This window comes from Habropoda laboriosa, unplaced genomic scaffold (genome assembly GCF_001263275.1).
Source record: "Habropoda laboriosa isolate 0110345459 unplaced genomic scaffold, ASM126327v1 scaffold22, whole genome shotgun sequence".
Lineage (NCBI taxonomy): Eukaryota > Metazoa > Arthropoda > Insecta > Hymenoptera > Apidae > Habropoda > Habropoda laboriosa.
In genome coordinates, this window is record NW_017100261.1 from 5,924,422 (window position 1) to 5,939,187 (window position 14,766).

The 14,766-nt window shown below is 31.8% G+C and overlaps 2 protein-coding genes across 3 annotated transcripts in view; one reads left to right on the top strand and one right to left on the bottom strand.

The window, feature by feature from the left end:
- Window positions 1-1,089: 1,089 nt before the first annotated feature.
- Window positions 1,090-3,187, bottom strand: LOC108572715 (ubiquitin-conjugating enzyme E2 N). Of its 2 annotated transcripts, none has more exons than XM_017934989.1 (3): window positions 2,903-3,187; window positions 1,698-1,958; window positions 1,090-1,510 (listed from the first exon to the last, which is right to left on the bottom strand). In XM_017934989.1, exons 2-3 carry the CDS (start codon window positions 1,940-1,942, stop codon window positions 1,300-1,302), a joined length of 456 nt encoding a protein of 151 aa, XP_017790478.1. In that variant the 5' UTR covers window positions 1,943-1,958; window positions 2,903-3,187; the 3' UTR covers window positions 1,090-1,299. The 2 variants fall into 2 exon arrangements, with proteins under 2 accessions (XP_017790478.1, XP_017790480.1); XM_017934991.1 differs by lacking the exon at window positions 2,903-3,187 and adding an exon at window positions 2,400-2,453.
- Window positions 3,188-3,940: 753 nt separating this feature from the next.
- LOC108572635 (S phase cyclin A-associated protein in the endoplasmic reticulum) overlaps window positions 3,941-14,766 on the top strand; it is a 42,441-nt gene continuing 31,615 nt past the window's right edge. The window contains exons 1-10 of the mRNA XM_017934893.1: window positions 3,941-4,015; window positions 4,465-4,688; window positions 4,815-6,187; window positions 6,262-7,007; window positions 7,073-7,553; window positions 7,632-7,814; window positions 7,891-8,142; window positions 8,224-8,664; window positions 9,909-10,018; window positions 10,517-10,640. Of these exons, the coding sequence (XP_017790382.1) occupies window positions 4,478-4,688; window positions 4,815-6,187; window positions 6,262-7,007; window positions 7,073-7,553; window positions 7,632-7,814; window positions 7,891-8,142; window positions 8,224-8,664; window positions 9,909-10,018; window positions 10,517-10,640 (3,921 nt within the window). The 5' untranslated portion in view covers window positions 3,941-4,015; window positions 4,465-4,477. The remainder of the gene's footprint in view (window positions 4,016-4,464; window positions 4,689-4,814; window positions 6,188-6,261; window positions 7,008-7,072; window positions 7,554-7,631; window positions 7,815-7,890; window positions 8,143-8,223; window positions 8,665-9,908; window positions 10,019-10,516; window positions 10,641-14,766) is intronic.

Below are 14,766 nucleotides of genomic sequence, written 5' to 3' on the forward strand. Positions count from 1 at the left end.
AGTTGTATTGAAATGCTGAATTACTTAAGCATGATCAAACGTTTAGGATATTTTACCGTGAGTAAGCCCTAAATGTATTATCCATTTCATTCCTTGCATCATATTATTTATTAAATCCATTTTTTACCAAGAAAACAACATTCAGAAAAAATATTTGAGTACATGATAGCAATATTTTTACAAAACATATACTTGTTTAGAATGTACAGTTATTTGCTTGTAGTTTAAATTATATGTTGAAAGTAAAATTTTGCATATCATCAAAGGTATGTAAGTACATATTTGTGGAAATTTTGTGCACTATATTCAACTTTTTAAACATAGATTGCACACAGTATGATAATTAATGAAACAGTCAAATATCATTATTACTATATTCAAACAAACTTTCATTTGAAAAAAAAAAATAGGCTGAAAATTTTCACTTAATTGTATATATTTACACAGAAAGAATGTAGATTAACATAATCATGGGACATAATTATGGATTCAAGATCAAATAATTGGAATTTTCTGTGGATATTAAAAAACTCTTGTCTTACACTATGCTAATAAATAAAAACCTGCAATATATAAGTGTTGTTACAATAGCTATACACTTTAAAAATGGAACTTCATACTTGCAGATAATTTCAATACTTTTGTATGCCTATCATTTAACATGATTAATTATAAATAAATGCCATATTGATTTCAAATTAATTCAATTATCATATCTCTCACCCAACATTGTTCCATCATGGAAATGATAACATTATGATTACCAGACAACCAGTTAGTAGACATTGTAAAATACAGAAAAATGTAATATTAGTATAATATAATGAACGACTCAGTACTGTTTCTTTTCCAGGGATACATTAAAGGTACCGAAATAAAGGCTATAAATTACTGATTGCTCAAGCCATTCTGTAATCGTATATCAAAAAAATGTTTACGCAACATACTACATTCACTTACTGTTACTACAAAGGTATGTTTTTAAGTAAAAACTAGTAATCCATTTAAATTATACCTTTTTGCTGAAATAGGAATCTTCTTACAATTGATGTTTTTCAATATCAGAAGATTCTTTATAAGTTTGCCTGACAAACTGCTGAAGAAATCTAAACACGACGTCTTTGTATTCCCCGCAATATAGAAAATACAGTTTCATTCTGTTTACTCTTACAAAACTTTTATTATTTTTATAGCAAAATTGTGGACACAGGTGCAGGGTACGCAGCTGGTGCGGGTAAAGTGATTGGTAAACTCGGAAAGATAGGGGTAACGTCACTTCACATCATGGATGATCTAAGATCAGTTGTCCATAGCGTATCTCCGAGTCCATTCTTTGGCATTGCGTATTGCTTCGCTTTCATTTACTTTCCAGAGTTCAGCTACATCATTTGCCAAAGGATCATCTGGATTTGGTGCGCTTAAAAGTGCTTGTATTGATAATAAAACTGTTCTGATTTGAAGAGCAGGACTCCATTTATCTTTAAGAATATCCAAGCAAATCCTGCCCAATCTATATGAGAGTTAAAATAATATTACATTTTATTTAAATTTACACTTTACTTACATTTCACATTAAAAATATACATATTATAAAATATGGAAATAAAAAAATTTGGAAAATTAACATAAACTAAATATTTACATTATTAGAAAAGGCAAAAAATCTTTTGAAATTCCAAAAATGTCTATATGATTACCTGTCTATATTTGGATGATAAATTTTTGTAATGAATCTAACTTTAGGAGCAGACATTGGATAGTCTTCTGGTAGGAACAACTCAAGTTTAAAAAGTCCACCTTCGAATGGTGAGTCTTCAGGTCCAGTTACAATTACATGAAAATACCTAGCATTTGTATCATCTGGCACAGCACTGATACCAGGAACTGGCTCTTGCATTAGTCTCTGTGTTTCTTTGATAATCCTTCGTGGTAGTGCAGCCATTTTTTATGAAATTTCTCTAGAAGAAAGTTTCTATGCTCCCTCTAAATCGTTAATTAACAAACATATATAAACTAGAATAAGACTATGATTTATAATATGAAAAATATTGAAATCTGCAATTTATTATTTATTTCTAATAAGTAATTTTGTTACAAACTTATATACAAATAACAATGTCGTTAATCTTCACTGATATACTTTAAAATGTTGTAACATCTTACAAAATGATGCTATATGCTTGTCACTTAAGAATATAAAGTATATTACTAAAGATAAATAAATAAATAGATATTATAAACTAATATAATTAGCTTTAACATCTTTTACTTATCCAAATGCATACATCAAATTGTTTTATAATTTTTCATAGATAGTTTACATGAATATGTCACAAGATACATAATGAAGCGGATATTAATTTTTCTAGCAACCTTATCGCAAAATATAAAATACATACAAGCACATAATAGTACAGTTTGCAAATGACCAACAAAGGAAAACTTAGGTTATCACAGACCGTTTCCTTTTATTTCTGTAAGTATAAGATACACCAAAGAAAATCCAAAACAATCAAATGATATAGCTCTCACATAACTAATAATTAATACCGATTTACTGCTAATTGACAGTTCGCCACGTTCGTGTTGTTTTACCCAAAGAAATATTCCTTACACTACTCTGTGCAACCAAACAAATGATTTAACAGAAATTTCCCTGATATTTAATATGAACGACAAAATTGAATAAATTGTTCACAAAACGAACAATAATGTAAAATTCGAATTTTTTCTGTAATATTTCTGCCAACCTCTAAAGCTGCTAAAAGATTTTTACATATGCACATACAAAGAATTCATACACTGCGTCACGTACTGTGTAAAACTGAACGGTACAGAGTGTTTCAGTTGTGTAAGAATGTCTGAAATATGAGTGGTTTACGTGCAGCAGTAAAATACGTACGATTATCTGAAAATATCCCCGCGTCACCCCGCAAAGTGTGGCAGATCGTCCACCTCTCCAGTAGCCTTTTCTTCTAGAAACCTCGAAATCGATTTTTAATCCTATTTTCGCAGCACTTTTCGGTCTCGTGATAATCGGCTTCACAGCCGACTTCAAATATCTGTCTAGGATCTATGGTACAACCCTAAAGAGACACTTTAACGAAGTGTTAATTAAATTTCCACACGTAAATGTGTGTTACAGCCCTTGCAACCGCTTCTCGCGATTCATCTTATCACGCGTTGATGGCGCTGCACGCGAATTTACTGCGTAAACCAATTTAACAATTTCTTAAAGAAATAAGCAATACGATGGCTTTTAAATTTAATTAATCTATACAGACCGAAGAGAGGTCGTGTTCTTATGTAAAAGTTCAGTCAATTTGTTATAGTGTAGTTGTCATTTTATTATCTTTTATGTAACCAATAAGGCTTGGCCAGGTTTTAAAAGCAAAAAAATTTTTGTTTATCATTATACTTTATTGCTTTGTTTTTAATTTTAATCAGAAAGTTCTTTTTCTTCGTATATTACAATTTTTAACAATGTTTCGTGATACATTTACAATTAATCAAACAATTGTACATGTACGCGATCCTCTTTTTGAAATACCCTACAATAAAAAATTATTGTTTTATTTAATAGATATCTATATTGTACAAGGAAATATAAAAAATGTTTATACATAGTATGCATGCAAATGTAAGCAAGAAAACGATTTGAGAGTTGTTGCAGAATTGAATTAAGAAGCAATATGTAAAAAAAAAGCAGTGGTACACTCTTAAGTAATAGTTTAAAAGTATAGTTATCGAAATTAATAATAATATAAAATTTTACAATATGATTTTAATTAGCTATTATATTAAAATTATTTCAAGCATTATATGTATCAATTGATACCGCGGCTGCATTTTTTAATGCAGCAACATCAGTGCAACCAACAACCTACCGCGAAACTTAGAAGATATTTGTCATAAAATGTAATGCTATTGAAATGTCAGTTCGTAGTTCTCGTTATTTACAAATGATTTGTAGTCAACCGTCCTTTAATATTTTGTAATTGTAGTTACATTAAAGGTAAGTTATAAATTAGGAATATATACGTTACTATAATTTAAAGTTTATAGTGTAAGACGTAAATAGACGTGTAAACATAAACGTATTTATCGATTATATTGTAAGTAATTAATACTAGTGGTGCAGTTAAAGTTTAATTGTTTAGTCATTGAAATAAGTAATTATTACTCGTTCCTTTGTAACACTTAAATGTAAGTGACAGTAATATAACCTTAAACTTACAGTAAAATATTTAAGTTTTGATTTATTATATACCAGTTGAAATGCTTCAATTAAATATAAAATTTGTTTTCGCGAAGTTATTGTTATTTTAATTTCTTATTTTTTGTAAAAAGTAAAGGAATATGCATATGTTACATTGTTAAAGATAACAAAGATTCATTAGGATTTGGTACTGAAATATATTACAACAATTATACAAATGTTATATGATCATGGTTTCTTTGTAGAAATTTCTTAAAAATGGCTGATGTAAGGTTACTTATACAAGAAGAAGGTCGGGCAGCTAGAAATTTAATAGCTTTCAATGTGCCAGTTGGAACAAATAATGCTGAGAAGGTTACAAAAAAGCCCCCTAGTGTTCCAAGAGTATCACAGACACATGCTACTAAAAGATCTATGAAACCAACAACTAGAGTAAGATCAGCTTCTACTGGTAGAGATAAAAAATCTGGTAAGTTAATTTGAAGAAACACATTTAGTGATTTTTCATTTATTATTTTTAAGTTTACATTTATTATTACTATCACCTTTCTGTAAACAACTTTAAGTAAAATATCTTTCATTTTTCTTGCATTAGAATTACAGGCAAGGTATTGGGCTTTCTTATTTGGTAATTTGCAAACAGCAGTAGATGGTATTTATCAAACTTGTGAGGAAGATGAAAATATTTCTGAATGTAAAGAAGTGATACTAGTTTTAGAGAACTATACCAGAGATTTTCACAATTTAATTGAATGGTTTAAAGTCAAATGGGCTTATGAAAATTCACCACCACCTTTGAGAAGAACACCATTAGCTTGGGAAGTTAGGAAAACTTCTCCTTGTCGTATTTGGAATTCAACAATGATTCCAAAATCTACTAGTCCCTTACAAAGAATGAGTCCCACAGAATCTGTATGTAGAAGTCCCATTGATCAAGTTATTTCAGAAAATAAACCTGTTACTATTGATAATAAAATAAATCATATAAAAGGAGAATCTGTACACAAGTTAACAAAAGATAGTAAAAGTAATATTTCCAAAAATAATGCAACAAATGTAAATGAGAAATGTAAAAATACAATAGATAAGGGAACAAATCAGTCATTAAGTAAAGATAAATTAACTTCAATAAAAACAAATAAAACTCTTGGAAAACACACAGTGTCTGCCAAAACAAGTAACAGCATTATTGCAGATCAAAAAACTAATGAAACTTTATCTCGTGAAATAAAAAGTAAATGGGACACTAAAGGTATATCAAAGCTTGTTAAAACTGGAATGCATCAAACTACAGTTAAAATAACAGATTCCAATGTGATAACTGAAAGAAATGAGCAAGTAGTTCATACTGATAAAAATGTGCAATTAATTACTTGTGTATCAACAGAAAAAGAATTTTCAAAATCAAGTAATGTGGATAATAAATTGAATTCTCAAAGTAACTTCCAAGTGAAGCCACTGGGTCCTAAAAATGACTTAGGGCTAGAGAAAAATGAAATCAATGCTAAAGTAAAAACACAAAGCACTGGAAAAATTATTAAAGCTGCTGGTATAGAAAATGTAGCAACTGAAAATAAAATAACAGAGTCCAATGTGGCAAAAGAAAACAGTAATATTGTGGTGAATAGAAATATACAAAATATGACAAAAGTTTCCAATAAAATTAATCAAAAATTAAAAAGGCAATCAAGTGTGGGTGACAGTGCAAATAATAAAACTGCACTAAAATCTGTATCTGATATATCATCCAATAATTTAAATAAAGGATTAAATAATACAAATAAACCAGCATATTCCACTGTATCACAAATGAAAGTTGCTAAATTAAAACAACCAAATCTCCCTGAAACTCCAAAGTTTGTTAGGAGTAAAACTACATTAAGTGATAGAAGTACATCAACTTCTAATAAAATAAGACCTGGAACATCAGTGATACTTAGACAACGATTTCAGCCAATTGACAATAAGGTATTGTTATTGTTTTTATTGCGTTAACATTAATTTAGAATGTAAGATTTATAATATTCATAAATGTTTATTAGATTTCAGAACAAAGTTCATTAAAGAAAGATCAGAATAGAGATATAAATGGATCAGTGGAAGTATTAACAAAAGAAACACACGTTACGAAAACAAAAGACGAAGCTGATGGCTGGCAAACAGTTCGTGGTCGTTGCAGGAGAGGCAGTACTCATAATTTAAATATGTCTACGAGATTTTATAAACCGAGTACCGCTACATCGTTACCGGCCTTGTCAATTGAAAGTCCTTCGGAAAAAAATAAAAAAATTTGTTTAACGCCAGATGGAAATGGCAAACAAAAAAAGAAATGTATTGTAGAGAAAGAGGGAAAAAATATAAGTAACGAGGTAGAGAAAGTCAAAGGGGAGTCGGTTGTAAACCTTACCATTAAGGATAAGGTAGAAGAAGCTTTTAAGAATACTGCTAATTTAAATGAAATAAATTCTACGTCAATGATCGCAGCTATTTTTAAAAGCGATGCAGAATTGCTTGAGAAACGTATACAACAATTTATGGCTGCTCAAGCAGAGAGAGAGAGAATAATTTTAGAAGAGGAAAGGAAGACTGAAGAAGCCGATTCGCAACGCTCACAGCAGTTATCAGATGAAGAAGCAGCTTTACATAGACAGATTTTAGAATTAGAATGTACCGAAACTGACATCGATACTGAAACTGACGAAACAGATGGCGAAATGGTCCTCGAAATGGAAGATGAACAAGAAACATCTCCTAGTACAATGCCTGACGATGTTAGTTTGGAAGATAGGTACGTATCGCATTTTTTATTTTATTTTTCATTATATATGTTTAATTTAAAAGAACTTTTTACAGATACGAAAATATATTAGATGGAATGTCTTGGGCAGAGTGTGTAGACACGCTTGCTCAGTTACGCGCCTTAGTAGCCCGCCATCCTGGTAGAGCTTTAGAATTACATCAGAAGCTCTCGTCTCCATCACGAAAGAGATCGTTGCCTGAAACGTTGCGACGGTACCAAGCAAAACAAGCTTGTGCACAACATAAACGCCAAAAGCTCTTAATGGAAAAGTCGCAAAGATTACGAGAATTGTTAAATAAGGTGAAAGATGTTAAGAGTGCAAAGAACCAATTGATCGAAGATAAGAGGGTCAGAATGGAAATGAAATTAAAAAAGGCAGAAGAAAATAGAACGCAACATTTATTAGAGGTAGTAAGAAAAGCTCATGATGAAGATTCCAAACTAAAAGAAATTGCATTTATCAATGAACTTGAAGCTCAAAACAAAAGGCACGATTTTATGGCACTATGCCAAGAACAGGAAGAAAGATTACAAGTATGTCACATGTATATTTACATTTTTAATGTAATGTTTAATAAATGTTCGTATTATTTGTAATGATTTCTTTTGTAGGGTATTCAAGAAGAACGTCAACGCCGACAAGAAGAGAAAGCTGCTAAAGAAGCTGCGGCTGAAGAACGCAGACGGGCTATAGAAGCAGAAAGGCAGTTGCGTATTCAAAAAATGAAACAAGCTCGCCGCGAACGTGAAGAAAGAGTTGGTAAAATGCAACTGGAAAGAGAAAAAGAGCGACAAGTAATTATCTTACAAGTCACAGTTTAAAAATATAGTTAGGAACGATATTCAATTTGAGATGACACTAAATCCGTAGGAACATGCAAGAGAAAAAGCTAGAGATAGAGAGGAACGTTTGTCTGCACTTCATGCAGCTCAGTTAGCAAATCAAGAAGAATTACAAAAGAAAATAGCTCAAAAGCAACAAGAATCAGCTAGAAGACACGTTGAAAATATAGAACACATTCGACAAAGAGCAGTTGAATCTTCGATTTTAAGATCCGAGGAAGTTCCACCTACACTAAAATCGTACCCTGCTCATAAGCAGTGCTCCTTATGTGGAACAGTTGTAAGTTGTGATTGTCTATTATAGTTTATATATGTCCTTTCAATTAGCAATTAATATTTATGATGTTTACATTTTTTGTAGATACCTAACGAAGTACATTTGTTAAGCCATTTAAAAGGGAAAACACACATTGAAGCAGTGCGTAATACACACGATGGTCGCGAACCTTCACGAGATGAATTACAACGCTTTAATATATTACAAATCCGCGATTTACCAGTTTCAGTTGTTGATAACAATAATTCGAACGAAATTAAAGCTGCAAAAGAGAAACAGAAAGCTTTAAAACGTCGATGTCGAAAAATGAAACAACGCATGAATCTACGTGGTAAAGAGTGGGAAGATAATCATAAAGTGGACGTAAATCAATCTATCGAATCAACCAACAAAGTGAAGTTTCGGCGAAATTTAAAAGAACTGGATCGATTGTACAACAATCACTTGAAAACTGCATGGTCAAGCGTCGCTATTGCTGCTTTGGAACGTTGTCTAGGTGAAATATCAAGAGCTTTTTCAAAATCGGTAAGACATATTATTTTAAAGAAAGTAATACAGTAGAAGTAATGAAATTTAAGTTGAAATAACTGAATTGTAAGTGTAATATAAATAAGACGAAATAACGATCAGTATTTAACATATTTATAACGATGCTTATATATGTGTTCATGTACCTGAAATGTTCTAAACAGTTTTCTTCGCAGCAAATCGTTAAACATAATGTTCGAATGTTTATAATTTAACATCTTTCGATATTATCAAATTTTTAGAACATAAAGGATCACAGCATTTACATTACATGCATTTACTCCTACTATTAATTTTGAAATAAAAGTAATACGAGAAAATATAAATCAATGTTAAATATTCCAGTAAAACATCCGTAATTGTGACCTCAGTTACCGCGGTTTCACATAACTACAGTCCAAAGAAATTAAGTAAAAAATTCCTACATTCATCTCACTTCATTTCGTCACACATACACTGTATCATCATCGCATCATTTTGTTGAATACAATGTAATAAATATTTTAGAAAGAGCCCACATTCACATATCTTTTACTATTATGTTTTTATTATTAGTTATTAGTTAAATTGTTATATTTTATTATTAGTTATTGTTGTTAATGCCTTATTGTACCTAAGTAATAAATTAAACTTTACTTTATGCCTCGTGGATACGGGGATTTTAAAACATTAAAACAGTCACTTGTTAAACATTAAAACATTCACTTACCCATTAGAAAAAACGCATGAAAATGTTACAAAATAAAAGTTCTCACACTTACTCTTATTGCAACAAATTCGTTTATTTATCAGTCCATCTTCATAAGCTTATAGGATTTTTGTAAATTATACAAAGTTGTAAATTATAAGAGTACTATGATAGAAATACCATTGAAATTGCAAATAATGTGAAAAGAATTATTTTTCATGACATTTGTCCCTTTAAAGGGAACAATGATTTTCGTATCATTAAAAGCAACGGAGATGTTGCGGATGCTCAGATAAAAATTTTATTAAATGTCATGTATAATTATAGATAATTCCTAAAATTTGATATGTGACAGAAATTATATTTTAGTAATTTTGTATTTCAATAATATCTTAGTTACACTCGTTCTTTATTTATACTATTAATTTTTCTTCAACTTCTCTTCGTGTATCAAACGTGACGGAGATTCCACATTTTCACGATATTTTTATATTGTGATACGTATTGACATTAATATTCCAAGAAAGAAAATTTGTGTTTTATGATGTTTCAGTGTCCATTCGATCAAAATGCATTTCGAATTTTAAATGGGTTCGATGTTTTAACTAATCTATTGAATGTGGAGCTACAAACACAAAATGTATCTCATAATCTTCCAAACAAGTAAGTATAACAGTTTGAACTTTCAAAAATTTCTTATCTTTCACCAAATCATTTTAATAACATTAGTAAATGTAACGACAATAAACTGAACAATTTCGTGATTCTTAACTGTTAACTTTATCCCCTTAAAACTCTAATTTTACTTTGCCATATAGTTTACTATCGAAACAAGACAGTGTAATATTTCTTTCTTTCTATATTCCTTGCTTCTCACTATTTACTGCTGACAATGTATTGGTTTCGCGATATTACGTCTTATGCTGTAAAAAATGATTAAAAAATTGTAATCAACGACAAACACTGTGCTAAAGTGACTTTTCAATTATTACAAAATTTTATCGATTTTTATTGATTTTATTCAATTATTGCACAATAGAATAGCTAATATTTAAAAGCTTCATACGCTACCTAATTTAAACATATCACCTTTTTTTTCTCATCCTGGAGAATGATTTATTTTTTTAGAACTAGCCAGAAATTTGTTTTTATGTATTCTAGAAGCATCCTTTCGGTGTGTCGTGTGTACAAGCTTAGTATCAATGGGAATGACACTAACATCGAAGCGGTTTTGTCGAGCAATAAAATTCTCGTCATTTTGGATCTTCTGCTTCAACATTTAGAGGTAGGTCCTAAGCGTTATCGTTTTGGAAAAATTGTTTTTTATTTTTTATCGAAAACAGTTCGTCGAAATTTTTCACGTACACGTAAAGTGTAGTTTCAAAGGACGCATACTTTTTCTAATTTACTCGACCGCGAACGCGTAAATATCAAAATTTACCGGACTATTTCATAGCAGAAGTATTTTAAAAGGTGTCATCGCCTCTTACCATTTCATTATATCCTTGTTTTTTCAAGCTGGAATTTATCTCGTGGCGGATAGTTGGTTAGTATACCGCCATACAAATTTTTTTCTCTCGTTTGAAGTATTTTTTTTTTTTTTTCAAAGTTATAATTAAAAATAATGATATTTTTAATAAAGAAAGTAATTACGTTCGTTTTAAATCTGCATGAAAATTGTGATTTTGAAACCAAGTGTGCACGATTATTAATTTGCCTCGTTATCTGTTCGTAAGAAGTCTTTCAAAGTTCTTCTGTTGTAAAAATCGATTTCAATAGCTTTTGCAGTCGCTTTACTCGCAGTTTTCTATTTAGCATGCAGTTACAATAATATTTTGCACCTAACTTAAAAATATATTACATCTGCGAAAGAGATTAATTATTAAGCCTGTTCGCAAATATGTTTTTTTTTTTTTTTATATTAAAAAATACAATGGCGGTAATTATTTCGACTTTAAGAAATATTCCGTCTGACCTTTACCCTCTGTGATTAATGTATCACAATCTCGCGTTATTTTAATGCTCTTCTTTACCGCGTTGTTACCAACTTGGAGCTTTTTCACACTTTCTGAACTATTCTTAATATTATAATTTCTTTTATGATAAAGAAACCCACTATTTATCCGAAATCTATAAAAGAAGACAGTTGCTCCCGTTAGTAGATCAATTTTCAATGCCTCGTTTCAATTGTTAACATCTTTCACTGGATTATAATAACATAGTTAACTCATAATGTATTTCTACTTTGTGCCGATACTTTTATACACGGAGTAACAAGGAGAATTGAGATTTAAATCTACGATGTATTTCGTATACCTTTGCTTCTAATTTATTGTACAATTTCATTTACTACGGATCGCATAATTAAGAAAAATTCGTTCCTACAATTTCTAGCGTCTCCGTTCTTCGACTATGTTCACCAGCATGATTTATATTACACTCCACCGGAATCTTTTTGTACCTTTTAATTACGTCTCACTTGTGCCCATCTAACTGTATCGGATTCGATTATGCATACCGGGTGTCCCAGTTTTTTTTTTTTAATCAAACTTTGTCAGTGTTTTCTATGGGTATAACTAAGAAAAAAGTGTTATATAAACATAGGTCGTTTGAAGCTTCGTTAAAAAGTTATAATAAAAATACGAAATACGAAGGGAATGGCAACGAACCTATGGTTGCTACGATACAAGACAAGAATGGCACTGGCAAAACTTACACTCAACACCTTCAACAGGCCCAAATCGTAAATAACAGCTTGCATAAACAGACTAAATGGACTTATATATCGCTGATTGAGATAACCTCACTTTCGTTATCATTGTTGCTATAACTTTTCAACAGAGCTTCAAACGACCTACGTTCATATAACATTTTCCTCTCACTTCTACCCATAGAACACACTGACGAAGTTTGATCAGAAACGACTAGGACACCCGGTATATAGAAAATATATATAACTCTGTCGCTAAGAAGAAATTCAGTTCAATTCTACCGATACATCGCTGTATTTGAACGAACAAAAATCACACGTATCGTTGAACTTTCCTCGTTACACACACGCTTGTGCACGAAAGTGTACACATTTCACGTGAAAATTGAACGTTGGAGAAAGATACATAATCAGTGATCTCACGCGAAGCAGCCTCATATAAACCGGGAGTTATACGTGACTGGATTTCCTTTCGCTTTGCTCATTTTTCGAACTCATTTCGAGGTTGGTAAATAAACGAAGGTAAAGACCATCATGCCTGTCCTGTCCGACTTGTCAAAATAAGGATTAAGAGTTTTAAGGCTGGCTTTGGCTTGCGCCCTCGTCGCTCGGATATTCCTCTCGCCCGTTTGTGTGCCGAACACAAGTCGGCAAGCTAAATGCCGAAATCCATCGAAGAATTTCGCCTGTAAATATTAAAAGCGTAAGTATAAAGTAAAGAATCGCAGTGTGCTCTCGTAGTACACGGAGAGAATTTTATTTTCTACGTCATACTCTTCTGCTCTATTCCGCGAGAGTTGTTTTCGAAACGCTTCAAATAGGGTGGAATAATTTTGAAAACGGTAAATAGACGTCTTTCGATTGTGAAATTCAAATGAAAATGTCAAGGCTCGTTCTTTCGAATTATTTGATTTGCAATGTAAAGCTGTAAGGTAAATTCGATCGGCAATCTTAGGCTGGTTATGGTTGGTTAAATTATAATTTTATCGTTATCGAAAGAGGGACATAGGAAAGGTACCATTTTTGTGTGATTAGCAAACGATTTCTAATTTTGAAGATTTTCCATTTTTAAAATTTTTTTTTTAGCTTCAATAGTGGACACTTTTGCAAAGAATTCTTCGATACGGTATTTCTTACTGTATTTAGGACACGATATTCTGTGTAAACACGAAATGAGAGCGCGATCTTGGAAAATAATTAGAACAATTTCGATTTTCCGATGCATAAAATTGTACGAATATTAGATTTATGTATATTTTTATCAACCACAGCTCGCGTTAATGGTAAATTCGAGTATCTTTTTTTCTACGTGCCTAAGTTACCACGTGGATACTTGAGAACCACAATTTCGAAACTTTCGACGGTCATAGATTTTTTTAGTCGAGGGAGAAACTGCTACAATGGCACAACTTTAATGGATAAGTGAAGTGCAAAAAGGGAGAACGAGGTTGAAATGCACGTATCGCCGGATCTTAAAATTTCATATTACATATTGCGTTCGTAAAAAGATGGATTCTAAGTTCAGCATTCGTATGTTTACAAATTTTAGTCATTATGTATAATATTTTACGATGTTTGAAATATTCTGATTTTAGTCGTTTTTAGATTTTTGACACTTTGTATTTTTTTTTTTTATTTTATTATTTATTTCAATATAAAGTATTTTACGTATTTTTACTTAGTAAAGAGTAAGGTAATTTCATCTGCATTAATATCCATCGACAGATAAACCTAAATTTCATAGTGAATCAATTTTCACTACCGTTTTATGATCGTTGTTTCATTTTCTGATTTCAAAATGAAAAAGATTTGACATGGGTGGTGCAAAGCAGTTTATCATTATCTGAGAAACTGGAAAAATTGTGGAATCTGTTTCTCCTTTTCTAAATGTACAAAACACTAGACTCACGGAATAATAATTAATACACACTTTTTACAAATTCACTGCTTTATTTCTCCCGTTCTGTTTCTTATTTTCCTTCTTCTTCGTTTCTCGTCACTTTTCATAGATCCATAGATCCAGAATGAATGACTTAATTCAGTACAAAAATCCTTCACTCGTTGTCCCACGACTTATCACGATCTATTTTTTCTTTGTAAGATCATTATGTCGTCCCTCGGATTTTCCTTAAAATTCCTCTTTGGAAAAGAACTTACTAAGCAAAGAGAATTTTTTTTAAAGATTCCTCTCATTTCTTCCTTAGCTAACCACTTTCTTCTCAATCACTCTACGTTCAACAACTTTCGCCTGCAGCTGTTCGCAAAATCGTTCCCACCTAAGGTTGACCGACCGATCTACCGACCAACTCTCAACGACCGGCAATACATTAGGAGTCAATCGTTTCGCTCGATGATCCGTCGTAATCGGTCCGCGAATCCACTGTCGTGATTTCAGGATCGATTTTTCACGCTTCATAGATACGGCACTGGCGCCTTCCTTCTCCTGTTCCTCCCCCGGGAATCCCCCTCCGCAAATGCATTAGCGGCGAGAGAGCTTTTAGTGACGTCACCCACGCGTACACACACACGCACGTGTGTGTCCCTTTGCACGTGTGCCACGTGAACATACACGGGCAGCCGAAGGGAATCGGGTTGTACAGGGAAAGGAGTGTGTGGTTCTCCATGTAGAATGTGCGTGGGTACTTCTGTTGCCGCTTCCATCAAGCTCTGTTTCGAGGAGCCGGCCTAATCTTTTGTCTCG

Bases quoted from the DNA above. Each gene is read 5' to 3' on its own strand.
- LOC108572715 (XM_017934989.1), bottom strand. From the start codon at position 1,942: ATGGCTGCACTACCACGAAGGATTATCAAAGAAACACAGAGACTAATG. The intron at 1,511-1,697 runs GTAATCATATAG...ACTCTCATATAG, and splicing joins TATCATCCAAATATAGACAG to ATTGGGCAGGATTTGCTTGG.